The 15,167-nt window shown below is 38.2% G+C and overlaps 1 protein-coding gene across 1 annotated transcript in view; it reads left to right on the forward strand.

Moving 5' to 3' along the window:
* Positions 1 to 15,167, forward strand: part of LOC104082481 (slit homolog 3 protein-like) — a gene marked incomplete at both ends in the record, with an annotated part of 75,625 nt that overhangs the window by 14,150 nt on the left and 46,308 nt on the right. Inside the window, 2 exons of the mRNA XM_009585621.1 lie at positions 13,433 to 13,583; positions 14,785 to 14,859. Coding sequence (XP_009583916.1) covers positions 13,433 to 13,583; positions 14,785 to 14,859 — 226 coding nt within the window. The remainder of the gene's footprint in view (positions 1 to 13,432; positions 13,584 to 14,784; positions 14,860 to 15,167) is intronic.

A 15,167-nucleotide genomic window follows, 5' to 3' on the forward strand; every position in this document is an offset into this window, starting at 1 on the left:
AAAATTAAGTTAGGTCTCCAGAAAGCCAATTACCTTATGAATTAAAAAAAAAAAAGAACAAAAAAAAAGCAGTCTATAGCTGTCTTCTGTGTGTCTCTTAAAAGCAAAGAAAAGAGAAAAGCTTGTGACATTTAATTTTAAAAGAATTACTAGGTTATAAAATGTCTAAAGAAAACAGTGAAGATGTATATGAATCCATGTGGCAAATATCATATTTTGCAGGGGTGGAAGGTGGATGGATCCTCATTTGTATTCAGGCAGAACTCTTGTTGACCTTAACAAGAGCTGAGCTCAAGTAAGTTCTCAGACCTAAAAGGCTGAGAACAGTAAGAGTGAGATTTTTATACATCTGGCAATGGGCATTTCTGACCTAGGATGTCAGTGATGCTGGGGGTGAGGGGGTGGCATTGATTCACATGCTTTCATAGATTTTTTTTTTTATATCCACAAGTAACATGCACTAATTCAAGCAAAACTGCCAGTGAAGTTGGTAAGATTTTTTGGTTTAGTAAGTTTTGAATCAAAACTTGCATCATAGTTTAGGCAAAGATTTTGTGTTGTGAGCTAGGTGGAAAAATGTTTCCACCTGAAAATAACCTCCAAAGTAACATAAACACCTTTTTCTCAATGGTATCTGTTCTTTATTTATGGTCCAGCTCTCAGTAAAAGGACATTTATTGCCTTGTACAGCACAGCTAAGCAGAGTACTTCTTCATGTGTTTTTTCTATTGGTTATATGTATTTTAGATTACTGCATTTTTGTATACTGTAAAGACAAGCAGGTTTCAGTGAGCAAATCTATTAGTGTGTACTGAGAAGAAAAATGACTGTTATTGATGGAGTACCTTGCAGTGTTTTCTATAAAAATTACTATGATTTTTGCCTTTTTCCTCTGAAAAAAAAAATTACCATGATTAATTGTGTTCTTGGTGGTAAAAGATTAATGACTCTAGATGGGGATGCAGCATGAAACTGAATGGCAGCAGCCCAAAACAAGCCGTTGTGTTTTGTGTATCTCTGCAACAATATGCTGAGCTAAACCTTCTCTTTATGGGGAAAATAAAATAAAGATAACTTTATTTGCAGTCAGGTTTTCTTGGGCATGCTTGTTAAAGTCTTCGATTACTTGCGACTCAAGCCACAAAATTTATAACGAGAACTGAAATTATGTCATACTTTTATCTAGGTTTTTGGATTGTGTCCATCATAGTAACAAGATAATTAGTCAGTAATATTCATATTTAAAGAAACTGGAAATGCAAATGCATAAATATAATTTAGAAAGGAAAGTAGACTGCAGAAATAGATCAGTATAAATCTGTACCCAATTTGCCCTTGTTATTTTCTTCTGCTTTTATTAATAGGCTAGAGAAATTAATGTTATGTGTGTGCATGCATGCCTTGAACAATGGTACAGGCTATTGGATAAGGCAAACACCATCTGATATCATTTATGAAAGGTCATAGCTAAGAAGAGCAACAATGCAGAACACAGTACCTGGTGATGCTGAGAATAATATTTTGTGTGAGTTCTTGTCTTGGGGGTCCTTTCCTTGAGGCATTAGGCTGTTTTTTCCTTGGTCTCCAGTTCTATGAGTATATCAAAACCACATGGAAAAGGCATAAACCTGACTTACGAAGGAGGAGAGCAGGGATTGTACAGCTTCAGAACAAAGATTTCAGCTGGATGAAAACTAATTCTATTCAAAAACTGAATAGAGAAGATATCCTTGCCTGTAGGGTTTCCAGATGGCGATGAGGTACATTGAACTCGACTCACTGTCTGCTCACATGAGACAGGGGGAACGTCTAATGGTTTAGAAGAATCTTAGTTTGTAAATCAATCCAGAGAACAGACATCCTTGGCACCTGTTCTGCTCAAGTTGTCCCTTTGAATCATGGCTGCTTCAGACTTGGCATTTAGCAGGAATTTTCCATGTTTTCATTTTGAGGAATATATTTCATCCCAGGATTTAACGCAGCATGTCTCTGTGCAGAAAAGTCTATGAGGTATGAATCTTCATCATTCAAAGTCAGGCTATTGAGCAGTGCTTTGGGTTATCCACGCATGAGCCTGCACAATCCCACTGGGATGGCAATGCGTAGTAACTTGTCAGTGTGCTTGCTGGCTGTGGGGTTCTCGCTGTATAGTTTTTACATCTTTTGCTCAGTGTATGAGAAAAGAATTTTTATTTTAAATCGTTTTGTATATGTGCATCTCTTTTCTCAAAGAGTTCTTGTTTCAGGATCCTGATACTTTCCTGTAGTTTGTTTAATACATTTAGTACATGTCAATGGTCAGAAAGATGGTTTTGTGGGGGAAAACCCAGTGAATATGAGGGTTTGGTTAAGGAAGCAACGTGAGGGATTTTATCCTGACCTGGTCTTTGACCTTTGAGAATGATGAGGATGCTCAGAGTGTGAGCTCTGTGGGAGTAGAGATAGTCAGCCAGCGTCAGGATCACACCCATGAGTATGTGGTGTGCTTAATACTTTGACATCAGGGAAAGGACCAGTTCTGAAGTTGTAAAATTCCAAGGTTGTCCTGAAGCAATCTGTGTGTTTTCCACATTCATTTGGATTCTACAAAGTATCATAAAGGGTACTGTCATGAAGGACCTGGCATGAGAAAAAATGTGATTGTTCAGTAAATTAAGAGAAGAGAGGGAAGTGCTTTTTGTACGAGGATAGGAGAGAGGAGTGGTTAGCAGCAATGGGGAGGAAAAGCTGAGATGTTTTGAGTTTCATTAGTCTGAAATGCTAGAGGAGCATCAAGAAGGTAATGTCGAGAGGACACATTCAGAGATGCAGATGGGCTAAACAGAACTGTGTTTGACTGATTAAATGAAACCATGAAGACAAAACTATGCAGCATAGTAAAAAAAAAAAAACAACAAATCTAGAAAACTTCATTCTGCATATTGTTTCCTTCAGTTTTTATTCCAGCTCCCCACCATTCTTTTTGCTAGTATTTAGCAAGAAAAACTTGCCTTCTTTTTTTTAATTCATCATTGAGGCACTTTTCCGAGATGCTATTTTCTCCCTAAGCCAAATGACTCAAGCTTTTACTGGTAATGATGGAGCAACATCTGCAAAGGTTATGAGTGGCCATAGGAAGGAGATTCTGTGCAACAGGTAGATAATGTACATAATTCTTTATAAAAGGAGAATTGGAAGCATTATAGCATGAAATGAAGGAACAGCAGGGAAAGGGGTATGTTTTTGCCCAGGGCTGTGAGACAGGCAAAGCTGTTGAATATACTATGGAATATGTTTAAGCTATTTCGCATATTTTTCTGCCTTCCATTTAATGCGGTGCACCAAAATAATAATAAACCTCCCACTTGCTCAACTCTCTCCCCACAGCTATAGAATCTGAGACTAAAAAAGGTTTTTCTTGAAAGAGAAATTGGCTGTGACTAATTCTCTCTCTCTTCTGTTTAGAAAAGGGAAATACTGTCATTTTCAGTGGCAACAGTAAAATTTTGATGATCATTTTCTTTTGGCTGCATCTGCCCACTATGACCACATAAGGATCCAATGGTACTTGCCAGTCTTAGGTCACGGGAGGCTCCCATTCTTAGTAGGAATAGGGGGAAAAAAGAACAAAAATCTTCTGCCCAGTAGCATTTGATTAAGTTCACTATATAGCAGTTTTGTTTTCTAAAGCAGCACTGGGCTTTAGGAAGAAGGGAAATGAATCTATGAGCAGATTGTGTTGTCTCTGTTGTAGCTTATTGTCACTTCAAGAGTTGGCAGGATCCTTGATTGCTGTATGACACTGTGTATGAAATAGCTTTTGCAGAGAACTGCCCTTGTATTCAGCTGTGTATCTTTTTTTTCCCTGTGATATGTTTGCGTTTTTCAGTATATTGTGTATTTCAGAAGTTCCACCTGCACAAACCTGCACCTACACAAACCATTTCTGACAATGATCAAAGCATATGTATATCTACGAGCATCACATCACAAAAGCTTTTTATCTTCTGACTCTTAGAAATAAGAGTCTTAGAAATAAGGTTACTATTTGCAATACTATGAAGTAAACCCGTCTTCCTGCTTCCTTTTGCATCGGGGCATACACTGTATCTAACTGACTTTAATTAGTTACTTCAGTTCCAGATAGTGCTGTACAAATCAAAAGCACAGGGAATAATAGGAGGAGCACAATTCTCTCAATGCCAGCACAATTCTCTCCTTTTTGGACACTGCTTCTTGTTAACCCAACCCAAATCAAAGTCAGCCTCTGTGCTACATATGGATCCAGAGCTTGCATATTTAGGGCTAGTGTTATATCTCGTGTGACAGGAATACCCTGTTATTAGATAGTAATATAGTTGCTGTTTATTCATTCATAATTTTCAAAGGCATTTGATAAAAACTCTTCTTACTAATTGCAGTTTTCCTCCTAATTCTTTATGTGTCTTTTCCAGTCTCTGTCTTCACACATATTCACCTTTCTTGGGTTACCTGACTACTTTGGAACAGAGTTCCTATTATTTGTGATCACCTGAAATTTCCTTCTCTCTTCTTCAGCCTTAGAAGCATGGAACTGCAATGGACAGAGTGTTCCCAGTCAGGAGAACACAGGCTGCACATCAGGGCTTTTTGTCTGGTGCCTACGCCAGTTCACACGTGTCCTGTCTCTTGGTCTCCCTAGGTTATCTCCTTCTCTGTTCTTAGTGACACGTAAACATTATTTAAGCTCTTTGAGCTCTCAAAATGAAAGGTGCAATGTATTGTTACTCCTCAACCAGTGTTTAAAAGTCATGAAAGGCAAATGAATCTAATCCAGATCTTACATAATTTATCTGACTGAAACACTCTCAGTTGTTCCCATAATTTGCCAATCACTCTGATGACAACTTTGCAAATTCCTTCCATTTTTAATAAGCAAATAGTCATTTACAGACTAGGTATTCATATTCCTGCCCTTAGCGTTTTCTGTTTGATGAAAAGCACTGATATCTACCTGCTCTTGATTGCCTTGTTACAGTGCTGCAGTGGCACGTGCTCGGAGATTCGCGATTATGCCTGCCCTTAGTGTGCTGGTCTCCAGCAGCTCCTGCCTGAGCATGTACCAAGCCCTGACAGCTTGTAGGTTTGTCCGTGCTGGAGGTGGCAGTGGTGGGGATTGGCAGTCCTGCACAGGCACCTTCACATGCTCTAAGCCTGGTCACGTTTGCGGGAAATCTTGTCTGAGGCTAAGCTCCAGCACTTTTGCTCACCAGGGATTTGCTTGAGCAGAGTACATTGCCTATGATCTGGACAACTGGAAAATTAACTGCATTCAGATTTCTTTCTGTGGTTTTTTTTTTTTTTGTGCTTTATTTTGGTTTTATTCAGTTAAATGCAGTGTGTTCTATTTTTTTTTTTTCCCCTGAAAGACACAAAGACTCGGCAAAAGTACCTTCAGAAACTCTCTGAATATAGCAAAACTGAGGATATGCGTTCGTTGTGCGTAAGAATAATTCTATCTGAATGGAAGGTTGTTTAACAGCAACAAACCACCTGCAGATTAAATCTTAGACTGAATTCATAATTATGAACCTGAAGTCTTCACCGTAAACTGTAACTGAGTATATTTGAGCTTTGGTTTGCATGAAATTTTTCTGAAGTTGAAGTCATTAGAGAACACAACATGACTGCTATGACTAATAGTAATGGAGCTAAATTCCCTTGTACTGTAGAAATGTTCCTGTTGAAAAAGTAATTTGGCTGTACTTTATACTGATTATAGCCCTCCTTTTCCTGTAAATCTTTGATAGCAATTCATATCTTTATGTTAATATTTGTGTCAGTTACTCTAACCCTTCACTAGCTCACGATGAACACTATGGTGAAGGTTTCCTGCACTGCAGTAGGGGGAAAGGAGGCAGAATGGAAACCATTTTACTCAAGGAAGCATAAGCTTAACATAGAGCTGGTGGGACTGTTTGGCAGAGAGTATGGTTCTTAATAAGAAAGTAAATTGACGTGTCCCAGTTAAAAAGTTTATTTTAAGGCTGTGCCTCATTTTATTTTTAAGCTGAAGTAGTCTTCAAAAAAATGAAACATCTTAACTTCTTTGTTACCAGCCAACATCCCTATTTGCAATTATAGTAAAGAGGCAATGAAAAGAGGGAGCACGAACATTCAGTCACAGTTGTATCCATATCACCTAGGCATCCAAGTAACATAGTTGTCCTAGATTCCCCATGTAGGCAGAGTACAGAGCAATATAGATTCCTCACTTGAGATCTGAGTTGTCCTCTGGAGGTGTCTTCATTAGCTACAGCAGAAAGCTGAATGATTACTCTTGTAACTCAGATACCTCAAAAACTGAGGTGGGACAAAGTTTGTTCTCTTCTCTCACGTTGCCATTGCATGTGTTGAGATTAAGCTGATCAACTTACCAGAGATGCAAAGTTAGCTCTTTTTTGTGTGTATAGCGGTCACTTGAATACTATAAAGAAAATCATTGGAGAGGCATTGGCATGAAGAGAGCTAGTCAGCTAAAACCAGTGCAAGAATGTTTGAGCCTGCAATTAGACAATAAATTTTCATCTGACTATTCTGAGACTGCAGCAGTCTCCTGAGGTGTTACAGCTTGACAGGACAGTTAAAAATAGGCTCCTATATACAAATTCTTAGCAAACTGCGGCTTCAGTGACTGATAAACAAACAGATCTTGGATTACCAGACGTGAATTAACACTAAGAGCAAACCATACAATGCTGCTTGTATGTAGAGTATATCTAAAGGGTGAGTTTTTCATGAAAACTGGCAAATATCTGGAGATATGGTCATTCCTTTTTCAACTTTTTTTTTTTTTGCAAACATTTATGCAGAATGATCTTATGTACATCCAAAGGCTTATGGAATATTTTTTTTTAAATGTAATTTACAAAATAGCATGCTTCCGTGTTGTTTTCTTTCCTATTTGTCAAAAAAAAAAAAAAAAAAAAAAAAAAAAGAGGAGGCAGCTATGTTCCTGCACATTTTTTGCAATAGTCTGCAATAAGCAGAAAGGCCAGAATGTGCCTGTGGAGTATTTTGCTTCTCATGTGTTCTGGGGACATAAATTAGGGTTTTGGCAGACTTTTCTTTGTGTGCTGGTACCTCTTGTTCATTGTAGTTGATGATTAGCTTAGGCAGTTATTGTAAGCAGTGTTTAATTAGTGCAGCAGAGGAATAGAGACTTGTTCAAAATATTCTCTAGGGGTTTCTCAGGAAGACATTTACAGGGCTCTGACTGCATTTGTTTCCAGTAGGACTGAAAGAGTTCATTGACACTGAAATTACTGAGTTTATTACAGATATTCCACTTAATACTGAAAATCAGTATATAATATAAAAGTCTTTGGAAGATATGAACTATTACTTCTCATTGCTTAACACAGTACTGTGGATGAATTTATTTGAAGAGCCCATGCCAGAACTGCTGCGTTATTAAACCAGTGTAGGAATAAGGATACGGAACTCTGCATCCTTCTTCGCTAGAGCCATACAAAATTATTGGCAGGGATGCTAGTTATAGGTGTAATTTCTAAATAAATGAGGTGTGGATTCCAGGGTTATGCATACTTTGAATGAATCATGGAAGAAAATTAATGCCTCTTTGTGCCATGTTGCATGAGTCACAAAAGAAAATTAATAATCTAATTTTTGTATCAGTTAGGACTCTGGCTAGTTTGGCAGCTTGTGGGGATTGAAGGTTTATTGTGTTAGGTTCCACTAAAAAGCTGCTTTGGTTTCTTTCTTAGATTGTACAGATAGACAGTAAATCAAATTGTCTTACTTTCATTGCTGTATGCAAACCCACAGTATGAGACGACTAAGTTAACATTGTACTTATTTTCTGGAGTTCCCAAGTAATTGTGTGTTGACTTTCTGCATAATTAATGCTGGTTCATAGGAAAATGGTGAAGCAGAGACCCTTGCTGTGTTATCTGTCATCTCTGCTCAAGTACTTGCATTGTTCTCCATGTAGGCAATGAATAATTTGCTTGATGCTGACTTTGTTCTTTGGGCAATGCAAACCCCTTACTAAGGAAAGTGATGTTTTTTTTAAAAGCACAAGCATTGACCTTCACTGAAGTTCAGCAAAATGTTCTGAGCAGTTGTGAAGGACAGCCACTTCCTCTCTCGTTCATGAAGTCTGCAAGAACATTTGAGATGTGACTTTCAAAAGCACTCTCCACTGGCATAGCTCTGCAGACATTAAAGTCAATGGGAGTTTTATTTCAGTGGGAGCAGTCAAGCCAAAACTGAATGCCCTACTTTACATGTCAAAGTTGCAGGAATGAGTTGCAAGAAGTAAAGCTGTTTGAAATAATCCAGCATGTCAGAAAGAGAGAATGCTTCCATCAGCAAATGATGTACAAAACCCAACAAATATTATGCCAAGAAACAGAATAACAAAACACTTCTGTTTGCCTTAATATATCCGTAGGAGCATGTGTGCTACCTTGCTGTAAAGTGCAGTTGGGGAAAAAAAAAAAAAAGCAGTGGTAATTACAGATTGTCAGTGTAAGTGCCACCAGCATGAAAGGCCACTGGGAGCTGAAATCAGGCTCAAAGGGAGCTTGGGGAGCATTTAATGCCAGAGCATGGCCATCAGCTCAGAATCTATATTATTAATGTGAGCTGCGATATTTCTAAGATTGCATTTAAATAAATGGAGCAAACCAAAATGGCATTTATACTGAAAGGAGACACCAGGAGAGAGTAAGTAGCTAATAAAGAGCAGCGCAGATTGGGCATTCAATATGTGGTGGAAGTTCCACATCCTTCCTGGAAGGAGCTGTTTGCAGTCCTTTGGCAGTATTTTCTATCATATTAGTTCTGTCTCTGAATTCACCTGGGCTCTGTTCTTGTACACTAACCCCAATTGTGCTCCAGGGTGTTCCTGCAGTTATAGCGTAAAGGATGACCTCTTGTATCCAGCACCTTTTTGCATGGGTGGAGTGGAGAGCAGCTCTCCGTGAACCTTCAGCTTGTGCTTCTCCATGCTGCTTCCTCTCAACGCTCTTCTCTCTTTGGCGCTGCCTAACTCTGACTCTGGCTGTTCATGGGGTTTTCCTTTGTGCTTGATCTAACCATGTGGTAGAACAATACAAATTGAACATGGTTCTGTCAAGCACCATGGAAGGCTGCATACTCCCTGCCGCATGGCATGCTGGGATACTTCTGCTGGTTTCAGAAGCATCAAAAGGTGAGAGATTCCCCTTTTCTCACAGGAAAAATGAAAAAGGTGAAGTGTTGCTTACCCAGACTCCCGGGCACTGCAGGGGGGAGCCCTAGTGATATTTGCAACAGACTTTCCAGAGGGCTTGCATGCACAATAACCATTTCTAAGTAATTAATCTGTTTAATTGCTCTTGGAATGAAGAAGTTAGGCATCCTGTTGATTAATATGATTCAAGGGTGATTCCAGCCATACCTACAAAGATGAAAAATATTTTTTGTCTTCTTACCTTATAAATAATGTAAGCTACATCTCTCTATTTGAGCTGTCCAGTGAGTCCTTCTACTTGAGGTACACTCTGGATGCCGCTTCTGTAACAAGATGCCTGCTACTTAACATAACTTTGGACCTGATCTGAGCAATCTTAATGTGCTGGCATTTCATTATGAATATAATGAAGTATACTGCAAAAGAACTTCAGAAAAGACTGCAAAGCATTATCTTTTATCTCTTGAAATGACATGGGTAACGTGGCCTGTATGAAAACAGTATTATCCAATAGTTACATAGCACAAAGCTGAGTCAGCATATGCAAATGGGCCGTTTTAGCTTTGACAGCTTAGATAAGATCTTTAACATACTTCTGCCTAACTTCCCCCCTATGTAAAGTAGAGATAATTACACCTATTCATAAAAGACTTTGAGAGCCTCCTACAGAAGTTTTCTTATACAGAAATACTGCCTCATCTTGCAAATTTGTTAACGTATCTGTTGTGGAGCCATCAGAAGAAGGACATCTGAGGTTCTTAGATTTTCTCTGTAATTAGTGATAAGAATTAATACTACCGATGTGAAATTATGACAAACAATGTACCTCCTTTTTTTCCTGAAAACCTATGAGAATTGTGATCTACTGGTTACATGAAGACGTGAGTGTCGGGATTCCTGGTTTTTTGTCCAAGTTTTAGACCAAGTGATTTCTGTGATCATATTTTTGGTGCCAAATTCGAGGCAGCTGGATCCATCTTTTCTAGAAGAGATGAATGAATATATCAAGCCCCTGTTAAGACAGCTTGATTTTTTCCAGAACAGATCATCCAGCACTCCTTTTAAGTCCTTTGGGCAAAGCTAAGTTTTAAAAACTGAAATCAGGTTTGCTAAGCAATGCTTAAAAAGAATTGGACAAAAAGGTATTTGTGTCTGTTGCTTTATTTCTCCATGTGGGCATTAGAAAGGCACCTAAAATTTTTGAGTACTTGGAAATGTGGTGTTTCTTTATCTCAATACTACTGTTTTGTAGAATGGCATGTGTGTTTGTTTTGTGATACTGAGTAATTGCAATGCCCTGGTACCTGATAGTGGTGTCACATAGGTTGTGAAATGAAAATGTTATCAGAGTAACTAGCAATTCACAAAAACACAGTTGCCTTCAGTTAAACACAGGCCTTGCTGTTGCCTTGGCTACTCATTTTACAGCAAACTTAATTCTTTTTAATTTTGGAAATTACTAGAAACTCCCAGATCATGTTTTACATTCAGCCAAGCTTCACAGAGTTCTCAGCTACAGTGCACACATGCTTTCAGGTATAATAAAATGACCAAATGGCTGGTCTGGAATAGTAAAATGAAGCCAAGTGTTTCTTCTGTGCCTGTCCTGCATCTCTTTTCCATGGCTTTCCACAGGTGATTTTATAGCATGCAAGAAGTACTACATGCATGTGATGGTTAATTGTACTTCCTGAGTCCTGTCATGTTCACTCAGAGCCCTGCAGTAGTACACTGATAAAGCCCTGTGTGTAGAAATGGATATACGCACTTAAATAGTTCTGCAAGCAGATGGCTGAATTTCACATTAGTATCCCAGATGGGAATATCTTAATAGAGCAGCCACCTGTCCAAGTGATCTCAAGGCTCAGGTCAAATAGTAAATTTTATCTAGTTGTTGGCAGGTGAATAATGGATGACTGAGTACTTGCTTAGCATATACATGCTATTGAGAAAGAGAAGTATGAAGGTGGTGTTTGTTCCCTTCCTCTCCTGCTGAGCTGAGAGGGCTTTCCCCTGATGCACGTGTGGAGGCAGTGGACTGATGCCCAGGCAAGATCAACTTCTTATAGCTGATGCAGTGTTGAAAGTCGTATGCCATCAAGAGAGTGAGACTGCTAAGTCAAAATGTGGTAAATATACTTTATTTACTTTGCCAGAAAGCTTGAGAGAAAACCAAAAACTGGTTTTCACCCTCTAATGTTATATACCCCTTTTTCTCCTTCATAAAGCATTCCACTTACTTTCCCATCCTTCTTTTTTCCCATGGGAAGATGAATCTTGTATCTATCAGTAGAATAAAAATTATACTTAATAAATATTTACTCTGCATAACTTCAAACGTTTGTGATTATTCTTTCAAAGAAAGCTTTTACAATGAAAATTTAAAGTGCTTCTTCAAGGGTTAATTTGGGGATTTCCAAGACACTTTCTGGTCACTGAAAAATTTTGCTGGGTTTTTCAAGGCGTACTGTAATTGTGGCAGTTTTAATAAACTCTGGTCCTCATAACTGTTCATCTTTGGCATTATTTCCAAGAAATCATAACCAAAGGTACTGTCTCATATACCTAAGAAAGAAAAGCTATATGTTCTTGTAATCAAGCCATAATATGCTCATCACTTTTCATTTTAGCCTGATTACCAAGCCTGGAATTTTTAGGACTGGAAATCAGATGAGTTTTTTTTTAAAGGATAAGAGTTTAAATGATGGTGGTGTGGGGAAAGGCTTAGAGTGTATTTTTATAATACTTTAAAATGCCCAGTGGTCCTAATATTTTAAGTGCTGTGCGGTCAAGCTAAAAAACAGTAGCCAAGTCTCACTTTAGATGTGTAAATTACAATAAGCATGATAACCTGCAAAGTATTTAGTACCACACAAGTGTAATGTACAAAGCTATATGTGATGTTTTTCATAATCTAGTTCGGAATTACAAAACTAAACTGAAGTGTGTCTGTGGAATCAAAATGTTAGGTTGCCGGCAGAATTGCTTGCTTTCACTGCATCACCCTTGTGGAGGTAATGTGTAACATAAATTAAAATAATAGTGGGTTTAGGTGACTTCTTTTTTCTTACAGAAAATAGTATGAGATCATAAAATGAGCAGTGGTGTATTTATCAGTCTGGGAAGGGGAAGCAGGCAAAGAATGTCATCAAGTTTCTAAAAAAAAATTTCAGCTCAGGTTTAAGTTTCTATTGATGCTTTCAGGTTCTTAAAAGCTGAACTTGCTCAGATCATTCCTGAGAAAGCCTTGCAATTGACTTTTAAAACTCTCGAAAAGTTAAAAAATACCTCTTGGTAGTTATGATCACTGGGCATTACACAAGGTTCCTGAGACAATTCTGGTGCTTCCATTATGAAATACGAAGTGAGGGGGCAGGTATTGCATGGCGGAGTCTTGGCAACACTTTGCTTACATACACATTTATTAATACTCCTGGTTCCTTGAAGCACAGAGATCAAGTTTCCAAGCTGCTGTTATTAAAAGAGAAAAACCAAACCTTAAAAAGACAGATTAGTTCACTGAGCCTAATTGGAAAAGCATTTCATTAGAACGGGTCAAAAACCTAGTCAAAGAGGTCTGGCAATCATGGTATAATGGTACATTAGGGAGTGCTTCTCACTAAGTATGGTCTACCCGTTCCTTAATTAAAATGAAAATGATTTAAACTGCTATTACTTTCCTCTGCTGTTTGTTTAACATAGTTAATAAAGGTATCTAATTGTTGGAAAATTGACAAGGTTCTTTCATAAAAGATTGCTCTCAAAAATAACTCTCAGTAACTGAGGTCTGAAAATTCTGGGCTTTTTAATGACATCTTTAAAAATCCTTTGTCATTTGAATGCACCAAGATAGCTCCTGCTTTCATGAGATTCCTTTTCCTTGTTGCTGGACTAAGTTCCAAATGGGAAGAAATGACTTTGCTGGAGCTCCTTTGAAGCAGACTCCAACAGCTAATTAGACGTGCTTCAAAAAATACCTTAACAGGTAGGCTTGTTAGACAAGGAATTAATCTATCAAGGGAAGAGTGAAAAAACAGAGGCTAGTCTTGGGAGTAATTTGAAAAATTGCTGAACAAAAGTCTTTGGCAAATATTAAAATTGTGTGCAGGAGCTGGAAGCAGACAGGAGGCAGTGTTGAGAATAGATTCCATAAAATCTCTGACTGCTACAGTTATCAAGAGCTGTTTGCTGAAATATATTTTCCTTCTATTGCAGGGTCAGAGGATTACAGAAGTAAATTCACCGGGAAGTGTTTCATGGACCTTGTCTGTCCTGAGAAGTGTCGCTGCGAGGGAACAATTGTAGACTGCTCTAACCAAAAACTCACCCGATTACCCGGTCACCTTCCTGAATATACTACTGATCTGTAAGTGCTGGCTCTCCAAGATGTACTCAGCAGAGTGTGTTGGTTTTCCTAGGTTTTAAAGGCTGTAAAAGGGACTCAGACCAGTTCAAGGCACCTCGTACTTCAATCCCTGTGTGAAAAAGAGGAAGTTAATTTTATTTCAAAGGAGCACCACAACTCTCTCATTTCCTTAGCATTCATGCTAAGGGGGATGGGAAAGAAGCCATGGCCCTGTGCATCAGCTGCCTGTGTGTCCTGAAGTGTTGACCTGTTATGTGGCCCAAGCTGTATGGTTCCTTTCCATTCTACCTTTGAGTCCTTTGTCTTTGCATCTGGTCATTTTTATTTAAGAAATGGATTAATCCTTTTGAGTTAAATCTGTGATCAGGAACTCATTCCATCTCAGCAGTGCCTGCTACTTGGGTGAAATGGCTCTCATTAAAACTAATGTATTGTTAAGCTGTAAGTGATTTTTTGAAATATATTTGCTTTTAGAGATTCTTAGGAATTATAAACATAATGTACTGCTAAAAAGAGTGTGAGAAAACATGTTTATTACTTATTAACTTAAGAATCTTGTTCTTTTGTTATATTAGTAGCCTCTTCAAACACAATTCTCTTTTTGTGTTAGTATTCTATTTATTGTACTTAAGGTATTGTATTTAAACCCCCATAAAAATTGTTGATCTGAAGCTAAGATAAAAAAATGAGACACATCCAGAAACACAGCAAAAATGGAGCTACGTGTAACCAGAGAAAGAATTTTGCATCCCAAGCCTGCCAAGACAGTGGCCTTTGCATTAATTTTGAAGACCAGTAGACTTTGATGGTAAAGGATCTGAAATCAGATCCCTTCTGTTGACATAGATCTCATCTCCAATTGCACGTCTTCTGTAGCAGAATGCATGAGGGAGGTTTAGTCATGCAAACCGGGCTTTTTAATGGTTAAGGTTAATAATCCTGTGCATTGGAAGAAGGCATTCTGACACTGTCCTCTGGTATTACATTCTTAAAGGCATCCTAAGCTTTTTCTATAGATAGTCTTCTATGTTCCCTTTCCTTCAAAGCTGAACTCTTTTCACTCTAGGAGTCTGAGAGAGATGGCAGATAGTGTCTTGCTTAACAAAGGTCATAGTTCTCTGTGTGGCAGCCCTGTATGTCACAGAGATATATCTACAGACACCTGTGAAGTATTAAATGTCTTTTTGTTTGTTCCTATCAGGCGTTTGAATGACAATGATATTTCTGTTTTGGAAGCTATCGGACTCTTCAAGAAATTGCCCAACCTCAGAAAAATGTAAGTTTGAGTCACTTGCTTGTTAGAATACATGCTGCCTTGGATTATAAAGAAGGAGGAAGGGATAATTTTTTTATAGTTTAGTATTGCAGTAGCAGAAATCGCTTTTTTAATGTGAATTTAAGAAAACTGAATGAGTTGCCTGTTAGATGGACAGGCCCAGTTAAACCACAGTGACAGATTAAGATCCCTAGGCTGATATTTCAGTATTCTTTAGGCTGTATTTCTTAAAGCCTTTGACTTGTGGAGACTGAAGGGAGTTCTGTCCCAGAATTTATTCAGATGTATGCTTATTGTTAGAGATGGCT

This window comes from Fulmarus glacialis, unplaced genomic scaffold, assembly GCF_000690835.1.
Source record: "Fulmarus glacialis isolate BGI_N327 unplaced genomic scaffold, ASM69083v1 scaffold27619, whole genome shotgun sequence".
Taxonomy (NCBI): domain Eukaryota; kingdom Metazoa; phylum Chordata; class Aves; order Procellariiformes; family Procellariidae; genus Fulmarus; species Fulmarus glacialis.